This window comes from Eretmochelys imbricata, chromosome 6, assembly GCF_965152235.1.
Source record: "Eretmochelys imbricata isolate rEreImb1 chromosome 6, rEreImb1.hap1, whole genome shotgun sequence".
Classification (NCBI taxonomy): domain Eukaryota; kingdom Metazoa; phylum Chordata; order Testudines; family Cheloniidae; genus Eretmochelys; species Eretmochelys imbricata.
Window position 1 is genome coordinate 62,469,927 of NC_135577.1, and position 19,512 is coordinate 62,489,438.

Consider the following 19,512-nt stretch of genomic DNA (forward strand, 5'->3'; position numbering starts at 1 on the left):
AAATGCCATGATAGTTGTTAGTCTCTCCTGTCACCCGTGTTTTTATAGAGAGTGCTGATTTTGCCATCTCTCATTTTTTGTGGTACTTCACCTTCTTTCCAGCACATGCAGAGCAACTCATGAAGATGTTGCAGTAGAATAGGTTTTCCATATGTTATGATCTCTGACGCTATGCAGCCTTTTCTGGGGGCCCTTCCACTAGGGAGGCCATCTCTGGCAAGGCTAAGCTCCGTGACAGTTGGTTCATTGTTGAGTTAGTTCATAACAGGCAGGCTTTCGATGGCGTTGATTGCTGCGCCTGTAACAATATTTTCACGACAGTAAAGCTTCGAGTAGTGTTCTACCCAGTGATCCATCTGCTTGGTGCAGTTGTTGACTGTTTTCCCTGTTGTTGATTTCAGTGGGGCTGTCTTCTTTGAAATTGGACTCAAAGCTTTCTTGATCATGTCATGCATGTTTCTGATGTTGCCTGCATCAGCTGCTACTTGTATGCTTTCGCATAAGTGCAGCCAATAGTCATTGGCACAGTGTCGAGGAGTTTGTTGTATCTTGGTTTTTGCCAGTCTCAATGCTTGTAAGGTTTTTTCATTTGGGTCTCTCTTGTAGTTGGTTTGGGCTGTGCATTTGGTCTCTATGACTGGTGTCAACATACTGGGATATGTGTCAAACCAGTTGTTGGTCTTGTTTTCCTTCTTCCCAAAGACAGACAGCTGTGTCATAGCTTGTGTTCTTCAGTTGCTCCCACTTCAGCTGGGCGCTTGTGGCACAATTACTGGAGTCAAGGGCTTGTTGTAGTATGTTCTTGTACTGCTGTGACTTTTCTTGGTTTGCGAAGGCACTGATGTTAATCACATCCTTTTACTTTAGATCTGTGTATTTTCTTTGGTTTAAGTCTGACCTTGCTGCATACCAGAGAGTGATCTATGTCTCACTTTGATAGCTGCAAGTAATGAGAACAGTGTTAAGGTTGGTATGCCTTGTGATGATAAGATCCAGTTGATGCCAGTGGTCAGATCTGGGATGTTTCCAAGACACTTTGCATTGCGGCTTTATCTGGAAGAATGAGTTTGTTACACAGAGGTCGTAATAGGAACAAAGTTCTAGCAGTTTCTGATGGCTTCCATTCATCTTACTAGTTCCGTATTGACTAAGATACTTGTTCCATGCTTCATGATCAGTTTCCACCCTTTCATTGATGTCTCCTAGCAGGAAAACATATTCGTGTTTCGGAATCCTGCTGATGGTGGTGTTCAACTGGTCATAGAACTGGTCCTTGATGTCACAAGATGAGGAGAGTGTTGGGACATACACACTCACAAGGTTGATTGGGCAATCAGATGTGAACAAGTGTAGTGCCAAAATTCTCTCAGATCCATTTATAGGTGGCTCAATCATCCCCAGAAGTGAGTTCTTGATGGCAAATCTCATTCGGTGCTCTCACGTTTCTTCAGCGCTTTTTCCCTGCCAGAAAAATGTGTAGTCTTTTCCCCTGAGAGATCCACTTGATGCTAGCTGTGTTTCTTGGAGGGATGCATGTCCACATTGAGTCATTTCAGCTTGTTATTGATCACGGCAGTTTTACATGCATCGTTGATTTCTTGAAGGTCCTCAGATAATCCGGTTGTCACGGTGCAAACGTTCCAACACCCTGTCTTTAAGGGTGTTTTCTTTCTTTTACTTGATTTGCCTGGTGCATTGGTTACAGTCCGCTTGTCAAGTTATAAAACTCCAAGCTCTGAGCGCCCATTGAAGCAGGCAATCCATGGCGGGACAACACTCTATTATCTGGGGGCTGCCCAGTTTTATGGCGGGCGATGGTTGTCCAGTGAGATGTGATCTATCCCACTGTGGGAGACAGCCCCCAGTGCCCAACTCTACACCAATTGAGTAAGAGCTTAGAACTGGTGACTGCTGCCTCCTATGTCTTGTCGAGGTGAAGCTGGAGTACCTCTTCAGGGCACAAGCCTGGGCAGATGATATGGAGGCCCTGAGTTACCCATGCATCAGGACCCCCCTCTCGGTGTCACTGGTAAAATCCAGAAGAGAGGAAGAACCAATACATCTGGTACTTGATCCGCTGCAAGAGTTGCTGGAAAGATACTAAGATCTTAGTATCTGACCGCCTTTGGGGCTCCGTTCCAGATTTTCTGTCTGAGTTTACTCTCATAGCCTTACATTCTCCTGAACTCACCCACAAGGCAAGTGGGGCTTTTCTGTCAGGGGTTGCTGCCTTAGCCTTACATCCTCCTGGGCTACCCATAAGGCAGTGGGTTTGATGACCCACAGGTAGTACTGTCTACTCTCCTTACGGTAGCACGCATACCCTGATCTGACACTGAAATGTCAGTAGCAACACAGAAACACTCGCACTGGGTGGAGGAGGAGGAGAGGCTGGTGTTTGAGATGAGTTTATTTCAATCACCTTGTTGCTGTTCAGAAATGTCTCTTCTGAAGTGATTGCATTAGCTTAAATCAGGAAGTTCATTTGTAGAAGATGTGGATCTCAGTAATTTTTCTTATACATCTGCCATTTCTGTTTAAGTAGTTGAGTCTTCTGTAAATAAACTATAATCTACTACTCCCTCCATCTCCATTACCAAGAAAAAATACAGAAGGGAATACACTAATTTTTCAAAGTTGTTGAACACCTTCAGTTCTCATTGACTTCAGTGGCATAAGGGTACTCAGGATCTTTGAAAGTCAGGCCATAAATATTCAGCTGAACTTAGGTTTGAGATGGGTTATGTTGTGCTATGAAACATTAATGTATTTATTGTTAGCAAATTTAAAGTGAACCATCCTAAACAAGCTACAAGATTACTCCTAACCTCACTAATTAGCCCCCAAATGCCACTCACTGCACACTTCTCCCAGTAAAGGTGATATCCAGTAATATTTATGGGGGAGGTATATTTTGAATTGAAGAAAATCATGTGCAATTTGTGATCTTAAAGAACTGTTAGTATCTGAGTTCTTATTGAGGCTCTTGATTTGAGCAAGGCTCACTGTCAGTAGAGCTATTGATAGTACAGTATATTTCTTTCTATACAATGGGGTTACATATTTTTAATACAAATGCACTAATCTAAAAGAAAGGGAACCAAAATTTCCATTGCTGAGGATGAAGTTTTTGAATCTGAATGCTATTTTCAGCTCAGAGTTCATTGAAAAAAATATTAAAACAAACCTCTTCTCAATATCATGTGTTCAGAATGATCAATGAAAATAAACAAGACTAACCAAGTGGAAGTTATTGGGTTAATGTTAAATGACAAGTGCCCCTCATCCTTCCCTGCACACTTGCTGGGAGCTAATTTGGTCCTCAGGTAGTTTACAGAGGCAGAACAGTGATTTCTCTTCCTTACTTTGTGTAGGTCCATCAGACTTTTAAATAACACAAACCGTTTGGGTAAAATAGTTGTGTTGATTTATTTTTCAATTATATTTAGGGATGAAAATTTCCCCTCAATTACAAAAATTACTGGATGAAATTCTGTGCTCTCTGTTTTGTAGGAAGTCAGACTAGAAGATCATAGTGTTGCTTTTGACATTAAAACTATGGTTCTATGGAGTACGAGTATTTTTCTTCTATAAATATTAAGCAGTACATACCTGAGGAAAATGAGGTATTGCTAATACTTGATCTCTTTAGAGGTTGCACTATGGATCAGTTATTTACAAAACTCCAGCAATTCGAGATTATGCTAGTCTTTGTTCCACCTTCTTGCACAAACTTTAGGCTCTAGATCTCTCACATGACAAACTTTTCAAAGATGAAATGAAAAATGAGTACTAAATTTCTGCTCAAGTTGGCAAAGACAGTAGTGCTTCTAAGATCAGTATGGACTTGAAAATGCTAATTCTGGAAGAAAACCATGCCCAGTGGCCTGTTGCCAGCTATGGGCAAATGAAAACTCACTAAGAAAATTCCCCATAGGCTTTCAATTTCCTGGAATTACTGCTGCTCACTGTACATGTTCTGATAGTCAAGATGAAGTGAATATCTGAATAGAAACTATAATATTTTGACTTAATATCACAATATTGTCCTATTAATAGCACTGTATTGTATTATTTGAATTTTAAACATTATTTCTTTTCAGTTGAAAAAATCCATTAACATTTATGAACATTTATCTTTGTTGCTTGATCCTTAGTTGGTCCTGTTTCCTATAGCTTCCATGTCAGAATATGTAAACACTTGGAAGAAGTCAAGATAGTACTATGTCTTCTATAATTGACTGTGTGCACACCTAAACAGCTTTTATAACATGCCTGATTAATTACTATAGCTATCACACCTTTCTGTTACTAAACTGTTTTTCTGAATTGGCTGCATTATGGTATGAAATGTTTTTCGTCAGATATTATAGACAGTGCCTATTTAGTTAATATATTTTGAGATGATATGACAAATTCTGTTATGACAGGTGTTTGGTATCCTCAAGATGCAAAAGTTTCCACTTTAATTCCATGTTTTCACACAGCAATTTTTAGTAGCGTGAGATTAAAATAAATTGCTTTTTCCCATTTGAAAAATGTGAGCCAAACTTTTTTAGACAGGCCGGTAGCAAAAGTAAATAATTAGAGCATTTGTTTGAAAATAATTGTTGTTTTTTAACCATTCTGAACATTTGAAAATTGCATGCCGATCATGCACATTTTCAGGTTTTTAAGAGCAGTTGGACAAACACCTGTCAGGAATGCTCCAGGAATATTTGGTCCTGTCTCAGTGCAGAGGGCTGAACTTGATGACCTCCTGAGAGCCCTTCCAGCCCTACATTTCTCGGATTAAGTCCATCAGGGTGGGATCCACAAAAGTACTTTAGCACCTATGTCCTGTTTTTAGGCTCCACTGTGATCCACTAAACCCCCACTCAGCTGCTGCCTAACCTGGTAGGCACTTAAACTCACTTGGTGCCTAAGGATGTTTTTTTATTGTTGTTTTTTTCTCTATAGACGTGTGCACTGCAGCCTCACTCTAGGTGCTGAGGTGCCAGTCTCCTGCATGAGCATGTGCACTACTGCCTCATGATAGGCATCTGGAGATGTCTATCTCCCACCAAAGCCCAAAGAGCAATTCACAAACTGGGAAAGATAGGCATTTGATCAGCTAAGTTATATGCAGGGCGGGGAGGTGGAGGACTTCCCTTATAATGTTTAGCCTAATGGATAGGGTACTCAGCCAGGATACGGGAGACCCCTGATTCAAGTCATCCCTCAATCTGAGTGGGGGAAGGGATCTTAACCAGGGATCTGCCATCTCTCAGGTGAGTACCCTAGCTAGAGTCATTCTAACTCTTTCTGAGTAGCAGCCATGTTAGTCTGTATTCGCAAAAAGAAAAGGAGTACTTGTGGGACCTTAGAGACGAACAAATTTATTTGAGCATAAGTGAGCTGTAGCTCACGAAAGCTTATGCTCAAATAAATTTGTTAGTCTCTAAGGTGCCACAAGTACTCCTTTTCTTTTTGCTAACTCTTTCTGTGGCCCAATTTATATTTAATTATTCAGTTCTTTAAAGTGGAACGACTAGGATAAATTGAGGGAACCCCATATTAGAATATCCCATAGCCCAGTGGCTAGGGTATGCACCTGAGAGGTGTCAGACCCCTGTTCAAATCTCTTCTCCCCCTCAGGAGGAGGGAGAACTTGAATTGGGGATTCAAGTGGGATTGGTGAGTATCCTGTCTATTAGGCTAAAAGTTATAAGGGAGCTTAGAGACTAACCAATTTATTTGAGCATAAGCTTTCATAAGCTACAACTCACTTCATCGGATGCATACTGTGGAAAGTGTAGAAGATCTTTTTATACACACAAAGCATGAAAAAATACCTCCCCCCACCCCACTCTACTGCTGGTAATAGCTTATCTAAAGTGATCAATCTCTCTGGTCACGCGATTACAGACATGAAAGTTGCGATATAACAACAAAAAAACTTCAAATCCAGACTCCAGCGAGAGACTGTTGAATTGGAATTCATTTGCAAATTGGATACAATTAACTTAGGCTTGAATAGAGACTGGGAGTGGCTAAGTCATTATGCAAGGTAACCTATTTCCCCTTGTTTTTTCCTACCCCCCCCCGCCCCCTCCTCAGACGTTCTTGTTAAACCCTGGATTTGTGCTGGAAATGGCCCACCTTGATTATCATACACATTGTAAGGAGAGTGATCACTTTAGATAAGCTATTACCAGCAGGAGAGTGGGGTAGGGGGAGGTATTTTTTAATGCTTTGTGTGTATAAAAAGATCTTCTACACTTTCCACAGTATGCGTCCGATGAAATGAGCTGTAGCTCACGAAAGCTTATGCTCAAATAAATTGGTTAGTCTCTAAGGTGCCACAAGTACTCCTTTTCTTTTTGCAAATACAGACTAACACGGCTGTTACTCTGAAACCTGTCGTCCGTCCCCACCCCCCCACCCCACCCTGCCGTCTGGATTTATGCACATGTCACCAAGAGAGGGTTTTGGCACACATCCCTCTGACCAGCACACACCCCTCTGCCCAGTGTCTCCCATTGGCTAGTTTAGTCAGCACCCAGCTGGCTGGCTTTGTTGATAGCATTCTTAGGTGCCTGCCTCTACCTATTCATAGTATTAGGGAGCCTAGGTGTCTAACTTAAACTTTGTGGATCGCAGTGTTGTTTCTGTGACTTTCTAGGCGCCTAAAAGTTAGGTACCATGATGTTCAGCATTGTAATTCTTACATCCCTCTATGGACCCCATCCTAAGAGCATACATAAAGAGATGCACTGTGATTGCTTGTACAGGTAGTTAGGCGCAATTTTCAAAACAGGTTTTGCTGACTTTAATGTCCATGGACCACATTCAGTGAAGGATGTGGGACAATCCTCTATGGGATAAGGCTTGCATAATGACTCCTATATATACCACAGGAAAGGGAACATAGGCAGGGCATGAACTCTGGCTGACAAAACTGACTGTGGGGCAGTTAGCTGATCTGGTGTAGAAGCAGCCTTCAGGTGACAGATTGGCATCCACTGGTCACACAAATATGTCAGCAAAGTTCATTTAAAGCTGCTCTAATGGGATATACTGATCCTTTAAGGCTGGTGAAGGAGTCCTCAGCTGCCCGTACTGTCCTGTCCAGGCTATTCTTTCGTAAAGAATTACCTATTAGACAAGGAATGCTATTGGTGATGAATAGTAGCCTTTCTGGAAGAGGCATTTTGTAATTTGGAAAAGAAACCTACTGCTATCTCTATTTAGGCCTAAGATCTGAGTTCCAAAAGCCGTTACTTCTTGTTACAAAAGGATGCATCTTTAAGTTAGAGAGGAGCCGCTCATGTACCCAAGGATTTACTGAATCAGGACTTCAGATTGTAAGCTTATTTGGTCAGGGACTGTGTCTCACTGTATATGCAAACAGTGCCCAGAACAATGGGACCTGAATCTGAATTGGGACTTCTGGGCAACACTATAATACAAATGGTGATTCTAAGGGAAAATTCTATATAAAGGCGAAAGAAATCAAATTCTGCTATGTTCTGTTCACAGAAGAACACCATAGAGACAGCTAGGTCAAAGAAGATCAAGACATTTTCTTAAGATAAATCATATTCTTTTTAGGAAATTCTAAGGTACTTGATATTTTAAAAAAACAAAACAAAAAAGGAATAATTTATAAGAAAAATTTAATCATCATAAAATACTGTATAGTAAAGAATCTTTTCATACAAAGGCCAAAGTTCTCATACCTTTTTTGTAGTCATACCCCTTTTCAAATGCAATGTTAATCATGGACCCCCCAAATGAGAAACTGATTGACAAAAGTATATGTTTACTTCATATAAACACGTTCTATTTGTAATGCTTTAAGAAAAAGAGTATGAGTACTTATAGATAATCAGGGAGATGGGTGTGCCTATGTCTTACTGCAGTCTGTCTATTCTTGGTGTGATGATTGACAAGTAAACTCGTAAATCATTCTTCATTTCCAGTCGGGACCTGAACTTTGTCTTCATAGCTGTCATGGCAGAGAATGATGCTTTGTGTGTGTGTGTGATTGGGAAAGGTAGTGACACTTTCATTGCTTCTGTAACTAAAATTGGGTACTTCAGTGCAACAGTTGGCCAAAACTGTCAAGGTGTCTGTTTCTGAAACTTAATTTTCAGTATAAGAGGGGTAGCCGTGTTAGTCTGGATCTGTAAAAGTGGCAAAGAGCCCTGTGGCACCTTATAGTCTAACAGACGTATTGGAGCATAAGCTTTCATGGGTGAATACCCACTTCGTCGGATGCATGCTTCAACGAAGTGGGTATTCACCCACGAAAGCTTATGCTCCAATATGTCTGTTAGTCTATAAGGTGCCAGAGGACTCTTTGCCGCTTTTAATTTTCAGTGTGCAGAAACAGGATAGTTCGAGCAGCTCCTGTCCTGCTTTTCCAATCCAGTGGCAGGATGACATAGCAAAAGTTGAGAACGGATCCAGAACTCAGTTATATTCCTCCATGTTTATATTATTGAAAGTTGAGCAACGATTCTCTCTCTCATGCAGTCAGTTGTGATGCTATTAGTATTCAGAAATTCTGTCAATAGTGGAAACATCTCTGAGATTCCACTGCTCAGTCTAGTTTTCCAAATCTATATTTTCTTCTGAAAAGCTGCAGTCTTGTCACTCACCTCAAGTATGGTTGTATCGCCCCCTTGTGTGGACAGGTTTAGTGCATTCAACAAGTTAAAAATGTCTGTGAGGTAAGCAAGCTTCACGATCCATATCAGATCAGAAAAGTTTGCAGTGATCTTGGGATTGCACAGAAAGAAAACCCAGCAGCTCTTTGTGGAGCTCAAAAACTCTTTCCAACACTCTGCTGTGAGATAGCCAACACACTTCTGTATGAAACAATAATTTGTCATGTCCTGCACCCATTTCTAAACACAGCTTTGGAAAAAGGCATGAATTCAAAGGCCAGGACTTTACAAAATTCACAACTGTCACAGCTTCATTTAGCACATCATTTAATTTGGGGTCCCTTTTCTTTGATGCAAGGGCCTGATGATGCAACATATAGTGTGTTACAATTACCCATGGGTTTATGGCTCATATTCTTGCAACAGCACCACTCTTATTGCCTACCATAGCAGCACCACCGTCCATGCAAACAGCACCACACTTCTCCAAATTTAGCAATTCAGTTTTCATGAAATATCCAATAATTTGACTATTTCCTGACCTGTTGTCTGTTCCAGTAATTCCTGACAAAAATTAAAATCTTCTAAAATTTTTCCCCAGCCAAACCTAACGAACAAAAACTAATAATTGTGCTGCATTACCAACATTGGTTGTCATATGAAGCTGAATTGAAAACTCTTCACATGTACATAGACTTTGAGTTAGTTGGTATTTTACGTCATTTGAAAGCTCTTCAATTAACCTACTAACTGTGTTGTTATAACGCGATTTGAGTTTTCTGTCTAGACACAAGGTTCTTAGGCTGGCTGGCTGCATTGAGGATTGCTCTAACTTGCATTGGCTACCAATAGCCCTAAGAGACCAATATGAGAGTTATAGGTTTTTTTCAGGACAGAAAGGACTGTGATGATCATCTAGTCTGGCCTCATGCATAACACAGACCATATAAGTTCACTTAATAATTTCTAGCACAATAAACTGGTTTTGAATTAGAAAAAAAACTCCAACCAGATAGGGATAAAATTAGAAAGGCCAAGGGACGAAACAAGATTAAACTTGCTAGGGCATTCAAGTTAAAAAAAAAGATTTTACAAATACATGAGAAGCAAGAGGGAGAGGACAGAGTAGGTCCATTATTCAAGAGTAGGGAAAGACAATAACAGGAAATGCAACAATGGCTTGAAGGTTAAATGCCTTTTTTGTTTCAGTTTTCGCCAAAAAGGTTAGCAGTGAATGGATGACTAACATACTGAACATCAGTGCAAGTGGTGTAGTGTCTGAGGCCAACACAGGGAAAGAACAAGCTAAGAATTATTTAGACAAGTTAGATGATTCCAAGTAAGCAGGGCCTGCTGAAATACAACCTAGAGTACACCTCTACCCTGATATAAGCGACCCGATATAACATGAATTCGGATATAAAGCGGTAAAGCAGCGCTCTGGGGGGGCGGGGCTGCGCGCTCCAGTGGATCAAAGCAAGTTCAATGTAATGCAGTTTCCCCTGTAACACGGTAAGATTTTTTGGCTCCCAAGGGCAGCATTATATCGGGGTAGAGGTGTGCTTAAGAAACTGAAGAAATCTCTGAACCATTCGTAATTATCTTTGAGAATTCATAAAGGGCAGAAGAGATCCTGGTGGACTGGAAAAAGGCAAATATACTGCCTATCTATAAAAAGGGGAATAGGGCTAACCCAGGGAATTATGGACCAGTCACTTTAACTTTGGTACCCAGAAAGTTAATGAATAAATAATCAATCAGTTTGTAAGCATCTAGAAGATAATAAATAACACCTTGGATTTGTCAAGAACAACTCATGTCAAACCAACCTAATATCCTTCTTTGACAGGGTAACAACACTTGGTGGGGAAGCAGTAGATGTGATATATCTTGACTTTAGTAAGGCTTTTGATGCTGTCTCACATGATCCCCTCATAAGCAAACTAGGGAAATATAGCCTAGACAAAGTTACTATGGGGTAGGGGGTGCACAACTGCAGGAAGAGCATATTGAGTGGGGTCCTGCAGGGATCTGTCCTATGTCCAGTTCCGTTTAACATATTCATAAATTATTTAGATAATGGCACAGAGAGTACAGTTATAAAGTTTGTGGATGATACCAAGCTGGGAGCATTTTGGAGGACAGGATGAGAATTCAAAATAATAATTTCTTGACAAATTGGAGAAATGGTCTGAAATACATGGGATGAAATTCAGTAAGGACAAATGCAAAGTACTACACTATAACAATGCTGCAAAGAGTACTAAGGGTGTGTATATGAGGAGGGAATTATGCAACAAGGAGCTTTTGGGCTCCAGGTTCAAACAATAAATATGTTTTTTGGAAAACAAAACAAAAATACATGGATAATGTTCTTTTAAACTTAATTGCCTATGTAATTCATTGTGTCTTGAATTATTATGGTAAATCTCCTAGGTGGATTATTCCACTGAAACTGTTTTAAACACAATTTTAATATCATTTATAAGTTGTATTAATAATTATACCATCTAAATTATTGTATGTTTACTTCAATTCAAGTAAACAATTTATACCATACTATAAACTATTGAAAACTTGAAATGTTAAAATATAGCAATTCTCAATATTTTGAACCCTTTAGAGTATTGAATTGTGTGTGATTGACACAATTACACTATAATTTTTCATATTTGTGTATATTTATGCCTCTAATGTGATGTTTGATGAGATTGTGTGGTTGGCTTGTGAGAGCAAGGGATTTAGGAGTGCTGAGGGCCCTGGCTGAGGCACTTAATGATCCTCCTCATGACAAGTTTTCTGACCTCTTTGTGCTTTAGTCAACATATCTAAATTAGGTGAAACTTCACTGAAAAGTAATTTAATGGATGAGCTCTGAGCTTTCCTTTAAATAAACAACCTGCCAACCAAACAAATATTATTACTTGGCTGACAAAAACTGTACACAGTTCTCAAATTTTCATTTCTTGTGTTTCTCTTTTTTAGTGAGCGACAGTTGTTTTAGGAACCTTGCTGAAGATCGCAGTGGGATAAACCTTAAAGATCTGGTCCAAGACCCATCTTTGTGAGTATCTGGCTGCTACAGCTGAGCATAGAAAAGCTATGTTATTATATCCTGTGTGTGTAATTGTAATTAGGGACAGATTTAGATGTGATGAAGCACACTTTGCTTTTGTAGGAGTCTGTGTACCATGTGCTGAGTCTATAATACAGACAGATGTGACTGGAACCTCATTGTGTCTTTCTCTGAGGAGACAGAAGAAAAGGAATGACATCATTGATTTAACTCCCAAAGAGCACAGATAATAAATGGAATACTTTGTCAGCAGCAGGGTTATTGTTGTAAAGGAAGACACATTGTACCCATGTCCTCTTCTTCGTTTTTTATAGGCACAAAACATATAACTAGATTTTAATCTCCTGATTTTGAATTTACTCTGAGTTTTCTTTACTTTGGAAGTCTTGGTTTTCTTCATATCTGATCTGATTTTCTTCCAGCTGATTTTTTAAAAACTCCTGTTTCTTTCAGTACTTTTTGTTTATGCCAAACAAATTTTTGGCAACTTCACTTCATACTAGGAGAACAGGTCAGTTACAGTCCCTTATTCGTCCCATAACACAGGCACAACCTTTGAAAGTCTAAGGCAAGAGGCCAAAGAACTATGTGGCCATCCTTTCTAATCTTACTTGTTTAGTGACCAGGACAATGCATGCATCCTCCCACTCAGCAGTAGTCCAATATAGGACTGTCTGTCTGTTTCTGTAAATCCTATTTCCCCCTTACAAGCCCTGTCACTAGGAAGTGAAGCCATGTTTAGTATTGTGTCAAACATGGCTTTTCCCAGGTTTCTCATGAAGTAATGTTAAAAATGCTTTTCCCATTGCTATAGATAAACACCTAAGTGTATCACCTGTTGTAAGAAAATGTGGTCCTGTCTCTTTCTAGCAGAATTGATTGTGCCTTTCTAATAATGGGTATTGAACATGATTGGCCCTGTCAATATAAACAGGTAAAAAGTTTTCAATATTGTTTGAGAAGCAGCAGAGAAGAGGCCATGTTTGAAACCTTATTTCAAACATAGAAGATTTTTACTGATAGATGCAAGCACACCAATTAATTTGTTACATTGCTAGAGCAAAAACGCGACATCAAGGTCCTGAAGTTTCAAACTGAGGGAACAAGCTCATAATGTATTTAGTATATGATAATTCATACCACAGAAAAATATAAAGAAGAGGAGGGGAGATGTACATTCATTGCCTGAGAAGTTATTGAATGGTTAGAAACGGGAGGCTAAATTTTCAAAAATGACTAGAGATTTTCAGTGCCTCAGTTTTGGGTGTCCAATTTGAGACTATTTCAAGGGGCCTCGTTTTCAGCTGCACATCCTTTCATAGGGTTTTTTTTATTCTTGAGAATTGTGTCTGTTGTGGTGAGATGCAAATGTGATTTCAAGAGCTGTACATAATGTACAACAGTGACTTAGAAGTCCTGTACAGCTGTAGTCCTGTTACAAAGATTCACTGCAGAGATGGTGAATGGTGTTTGTTTTGTTTTTTCTTTCCACCACCTCAAAGTAATGAAATCCTCTAACTCCTTCCCCCCAGCCCATAACTTGTATGAGATAGATTGTAATCCATTAATTAGTTTAAACTAGGAAAATCAAAAATAAATTGTGACTATTGTTTGTAGCATAAGTGGTAGTAAGTGGCTACTGAGATTGATTAAAAGGTGAAGCAAGTTTGGGATATTTACTCAGCCTCACAACCAATTACTTTTTCAAGAATAGTGATCATAATAAGTATATTGTACAACAAAGTATAATACAAGAAAGAAATAGTATTTTTATCTTCCCTCCTGATGATGTGAATGTGTTGTGCTCTCTCTTTCTATGACTTTCCTGATGGACATTCTTATGAGGTAGGGATTTAATAATGAGTAACTGTTTAAGAACAGTTCTTATAAAATGTGCAGTTGTGTGAGGGAATGGCCAGTATGGAAAATGACTGAAGTGATTTGACACACAATGCAACATTATTGGCTCTAGTGCTTTGCCAGAGGAAACCCAACTGGCTGTTAGAGAGACCTTTTTTGTCTCCTTCCACCACCAGAACAGTGCAAAGGGGACAAAGCAGGGCCAATGATTGGGCCTACAATGTCAATAAAGGTGATATATCAGCATTTTTATGGGAGAAGGGTAAAGCTGAATTACATTCTGAGGAGCAATCGGTTGAAATTATCTTGTATAATTGTTGTACTGAATAGTGTTTCAGTTGCTGGCTGTGTGTGAGTTCATTCTCTTTGTACTGTGCCAGCTCTGCGCAGATAGCCAGCCCATCAGACCTCCGTCGAACTGTCTGAAGAGATCACCGATTTGGTTTAGCGGGGAAGGCACATGGCCAGATTTATTGTCAACGAAGCATGGCCCGAGCTCCCCAGATCAATGTCTACAGTTACACTAGCACATGTATACCTGTTACAGTGGACTAGCTCAGTGAGTGGCGGGACTTTCCGCTCTCCCCTCTCCCCTTCCCCCCCCCCCCCCCAAGGCCAGACAAAGGGTTAAGGCGAGACATCCCAACATTTATATACTGAGACAAACAATCTGGGATAAACAACTTCTGTATCACCTTATCTGTTTCATGACATGTTTGTTACCTCCCTTTGTACCTTTCTCCTGATGGTTCAGACAAAACATCGCTATTCATCACTTCTGTCAAACCATCTTATCGTGTGCTAAATTGGAGTGTTCTTGTCCTTGGCTACTGGAATATATTTACATATTCAGTGTGTTTTAGCAATGCTAGCAATACCAGTGCCAAGTTCATGTACAGGATAGTGAACTTGCAGGTAAGCATCTGCATTTGACAGGGCATAACTTTTGCTGACTTTGGTTCAGGCCTCAGGCCTTGTACTACACCTCATGCTCCAGACTCTCTCTCTCTACTACAAATAGCATGTCCTGATTCAAATAAAACAGTTTAAGAGAGCTGGAATTCAAAAGAATGTAGGTTTATTAATATATATTAATACTGATACTTTGTGTATAATATTAATGTCTAAATTCACATTATCAGCAAGTGATGTGGACTATGGTCAGAGGTGGTAGAAATACAATATTACTCTTAAAGTCTGACATTAAAAATGTTTTATTGCACCAACATCTGTTGATGAGAGATGACCTGATGAAGAGCTCTGTGTAAGCTTGAAAGCTTGTCTCCCTCACCAACAGAAGCTGGTCCAATAAAAGATATTACCTCACGCAGCTTATATCTCTAATATCCTGGGATCAACGCAGCTACAGCAATTTATTATAAATGTTTCTCTTGCATCAAACCTGTATGATACAAAAGCTTAATTACAAATGGCTTATCTCTTTTGCATTAGGTTTAGTTTTTATATATTTTTCTCAACTGTACTGGTGTCTGTATAGTCTTTTGTCATGTTTAGCTTCTGTCAGAAATCTAGTGTCGTCACAAATGTTTCATTGTGTCTTTGCAAAGAGTTGTCAAATAGAAGCCTATTCTGCAAGGTTTTAAGTGTGATTATATGTTGAAAAGGAACACTTTAAATATGTCATTGTAGGTGTCACAACCATATAGCTAAAGTGTAGCATAAAATCTCTCCTTTACCTGTAAGGGGTTAAGAAGCTCAAATAACCTGGTTGGCACCTGACCAAAAGGACCAGTAAGAGAAGAAGATCCTTTCAGATCTGTGGGGGGAGGTTTTTTGTTTTGTGCTTTGTTGTTGTTCTCTCGGGACAAAGAGAGGGACAAGGCAGAAAAAAAAAAACCCTCTCCTAAAACCATACCTGAAATAAGCCTCTAAGATTACAAATTTTAAGTATAGCAAGATAATGCATTAGTTTATCTTTTGTTTTAGCTTGTGGATTTTCCCTGTGCTAAGAGGGAGGTTTATCCCGGTTTTTTGTAACTTTGAAGTTTTGCCTAGAGGGGAATCCTCTGTGTTTTAAATCTTATTACCCTGTAAAATTACCTTCCATCCTGATTTTACAGAGGTGCTTCTTTTACTTTTTTTTCTTTATAATAAGTTCTGTTTTTTAAGAATCTGATTGGTTTTTAGTGTCCTAAAAACCCAAGGGTCTGGTCTGTGCTCACCTTGTTTACCTATCTGGTTGTTAGATTATTCTCAAGCCTCCCCAGGAAAGGGGGTGAAGGGACTTGGGGGAATATTTTGGGGAAACAGGCACTCCAAGTGGTCCTTTTCCTGAATCTTTGTCTAACTTACTTGGTGGTGGCAGCAGTACTCATCCAAGGACAGGGAAGGATTTGTGCCTTGGGGAAGTTTTTAATCTAAGTTGGTAGAAATAAGCTTAGGGGTCTTTCATGCGGGTCCCCACATCTGTACCCCGGAGTTCAGAGTGGGGAGGGAACCCTGACAGTAGGGTTCTATGTTTAGTATCTGAGTGACATCATATCAGTTGTGCTGAGTTACCAATAATAGATATTTTTTTTCTAACAGCTCTGCAAACTCAGTGTGGGCTCTGACAAGCAAACTGTTTTTTCCTTCTCACACGTCATCACCAGTTTACTGGCCAGATCAGGTCTTCAGTCACAACTGTACTTTCTCATGGTCTTTGCTTATGTCTAACTGAATGGCCTTGTAAATGGAAGTTGGTAAAAATACCGATGGGATTAGGATGACCAGACAGCAAATGTGAAAATTCGGGATGGGGGTGGGAGGTAATAGGAGCCTATATAAGAAAAAGACCCAAAAATCAGGTCTGTCCCTATAAAATCGGGACCTCTGGTCACCTAGATGGGACACAAAACGATGTAGACTCCAGCTCACTCTCTTAGCATTGCAATCAGCAGAGCTAATAGGAGTAAAAAGCAATAAAAACTTATTTTATTTGCTACGGTTACCTAACATGGCTAGTAATACACAAAGAAAACAAATCTAGATGCAGATTCTGCCTCTGGCCTAGCTCTGTACATCATTCCAATAGCTTATATGCGCCACTGAAAGCATTGCATCAGACCAGGGAAGAATTCCCCTGGTGTAGGCACATCATAGGTGGTCTTTCTGTTAGTGGCTGCACACAACCCCCTTGCAAACAATGGCATAAGGGGTTCCAGAGATGGTCTGGATGTGGGAGGGACCAGACTGGGAGCAGACCCATAGCACACAATGCTATAGAAATTCCGGAATTCTGTTCGCTGCTGTAACCAAATGGGCTGCTGTAAGTTAGAGCAGACATAGTTGTTAGCAAGATGTCCTTGCTGATACTGAAGAGGAATTCTCAGGAGTTCCTTGAGGCTCTGGAGGAAGGCAAAGCTTCTCAAGCCCCTGCGCCAGTAAGGAATGAAGGCTGGCCAGCTCACATGACCCACAACTCAGCGGCATGTTTAAGGAATTTTTTTTTTCCAGTTCTGGGTTCCAAACCACTGGGACAAATGGGTATTAGACATCATTCAGCACAACTACCTCTCAGAAATTTCTTACCCTCCTACCAAATTTCTTGTCACTAAATCGCTTTGCTTTAACCCTTCGAAATGGACGGTGTCACAAGGTGCCTCTGTCATTAACCAGTGAACTCCACTGCCTGGCCAGTTTGTGTGGTCTCACAATCACAAACACACACCAGCTTGTTATCTTTCACCAAGGTGAGTATTTATTCTTTTCTTACAAAGTTACACAGTGTAAAGCAGGCTTACAGCAAGGGGAGGCTTCCTCGCAACCTTCACTCCTCAACCCAGACTCATTCTCTGTGCTTCCTTCTGCAGTAATCTGCATGATCCAGGTGCTTCTGATCATGCCCTGTCACAGAAAGCTATGTCAAATACTGCTCAACATCTCCTGGACATTGGAGCCATTTCCCCACAGGATTGATATCCTACTTATGGATCCTACTCTTGGAGATTGTTTTCTAAAGAGAGTGGGAGTACAACCAAGCGCTTGGAAAGCACCTTTTCCAATACAGTAACTGTCACAATTCTGGTGGTGCTAAAAGTGTGCCCGAGAAAGGAGGAAGTTAATGCATTCCACTATTTAGGAAACCTCCTGATTAGGTTCTAATACAGACAAAAAGTTATTTGGATCACCCAAAGAACAATCCAGCTGCTGCAACATCATAGGCTGGTAATCTGTCAGGGAGCCAGGACATGCTGCCACCTTTCAATTGGCAGGCAGAAACAGAAAAGGGTGAACCATTGTGGCTTCAGGTATCCTGACCAGTTGATGAATGACCTCCTTCCGGCCAGAAAGGATTCTACAAGATTCTGCATCCAAAGGGTTACTACTGCATATGTCATGTTTTCAAACCCTGGGATGACATGGTCTCAATGAAAAATCAGTATTGATCAAGATTGTCTTCACCTTCTGCTCAATGGCTGCTTTGAAGGACTGAGTCTCAGTCCTTAAGGCTTCAAGTGATTGCATTTTAAGCTCTCTGGGCTTCTTCCAGAAAAGAGAATCATAGAATATCAGGGTTGGAAGGGACCTCAGGAGGTCATCTAGTCCAACCCCCTGCTCAAAGCAGGACCGATCCCCAATTAAATCATCCCAGCCAGGGCTTTGTCAAGCCTGACCTTAAAAACCTCAAAGGAAGGAGATTCCACCACCTCCCTAGGTAACGCATTCCAGTGCTTCACCATCCTCCTAGAGAAAAAGTTTTTCCTAATATCCAATCTAAACCTGCCGCACGGCAACTTGAGACCATTACTCCTTGTTCTGTCATCTGCTATCAATGAGAACAGTCTAGATCCATCCTCTTTGGAACCTTTCACCTTCCAGGTAGTTGAAAGCAGCTATCAAATCCCCCCTCATTCTTCTCTTCTGCAGACTAAACAATCCCAGTTATCTCAGCCTCTCGTCATAAGTCATGTGTTCCAGTCCCCTAATAATTTTTGTTGCCCTCCGCTGGACGCTTTCCAATTTTTCCACATCCTTCTTGTAGTGTGGGGCCCAAAACTGGACACAGTTCTCTAGATGAGGCCTCACCAATGTCGAATAGAGAGGAATGATCACGTCCCTCGATCTGCTGGCAATGCCCATACTTATACAGCCCAAAATGCCGTTAGCCTTCTTGGGACCAAGGGCACACTGTTGACTCATATCCAGCTTCTTATCCATTTAACCCACTAGGTCCTTTTCTGCAGAACTACTGCCTAGCCATTCGGTCCCTAGTCTGTAGCGGTGTATGGGATTCTTCCGTCCTAAGTGCAGGACTCTGCACTTGTTCTTGCTGAACCTCATCAGATTTCTTTTGGCCTCTAATTTGTCTAGTTCCCTTTGTATCCTATCCGTACCCTCCAGCGTATCTACCACTCCTCCCAGTTTAGTGTCATCTGCAGACTTGCTGAGGGTGCAGTCCACACCATCCTCCAGATCATTTATGAAGATATGGAACAAAACTGGCCCCAGGACCGACCCTTGGGGCACTCTGCTTGATACCAGCTGCCAACTAGAAATGGAGCCATTGATCACTACCCGTTGAGCCTGATGATCTAGCCAGCTTTCTATCCACCTTATAGTCCATTCATCCAGCCCATACTTCTTTAACTTGCTGGCAAGCATACTGTGGGAGACCATGTCAAAAGCTTTGCTAAAGTCAAGGAATAACATGTCCACTGCTTTCCCCTCATCCACAGAGCCAGTTATCTCATCATAGAAGGCAATTAGATTAGTCAGGCATGACTTGCCCTTGGTGAATCCATGCTGACTTGTCCTGATCACTTTCTTCTCCTCTAAGCGCTTCAGAATTGATTCCTTGAGGACCTGCTCCATGATTTTTCCAGGGACTGAGGTGAGGCTGACTGGCCTGTAGTTGCCCGGATTCGCATCCATCCCTCTTTTAAAGATGGGCACTGCATTAGCCTTTTTCCAGTTATCCGG

At 40.7% G+C, this 19,512-nt stretch overlaps 1 protein-coding gene across 8 annotated transcripts in view; it reads left to right on the plus strand.

The window, feature by feature from the left end:
- GPHN (gephyrin) overlaps positions 1-19,512 on the plus strand; it is a 582,839-nt gene that overhangs the window by 145,691 nt on the left and 417,636 nt on the right. For all 8 annotated transcript variants that reach the window (XM_077818687.1, XM_077818689.1, XM_077818688.1 and 5 more), the window contains exon 2: positions 11,640-11,718. In XM_077818687.1, the coding sequence (XP_077674813.1) occupies positions 11,640-11,718 (79 nt within the window). The remainder of the gene's footprint in view (positions 1-11,639; positions 11,719-19,512) is intronic.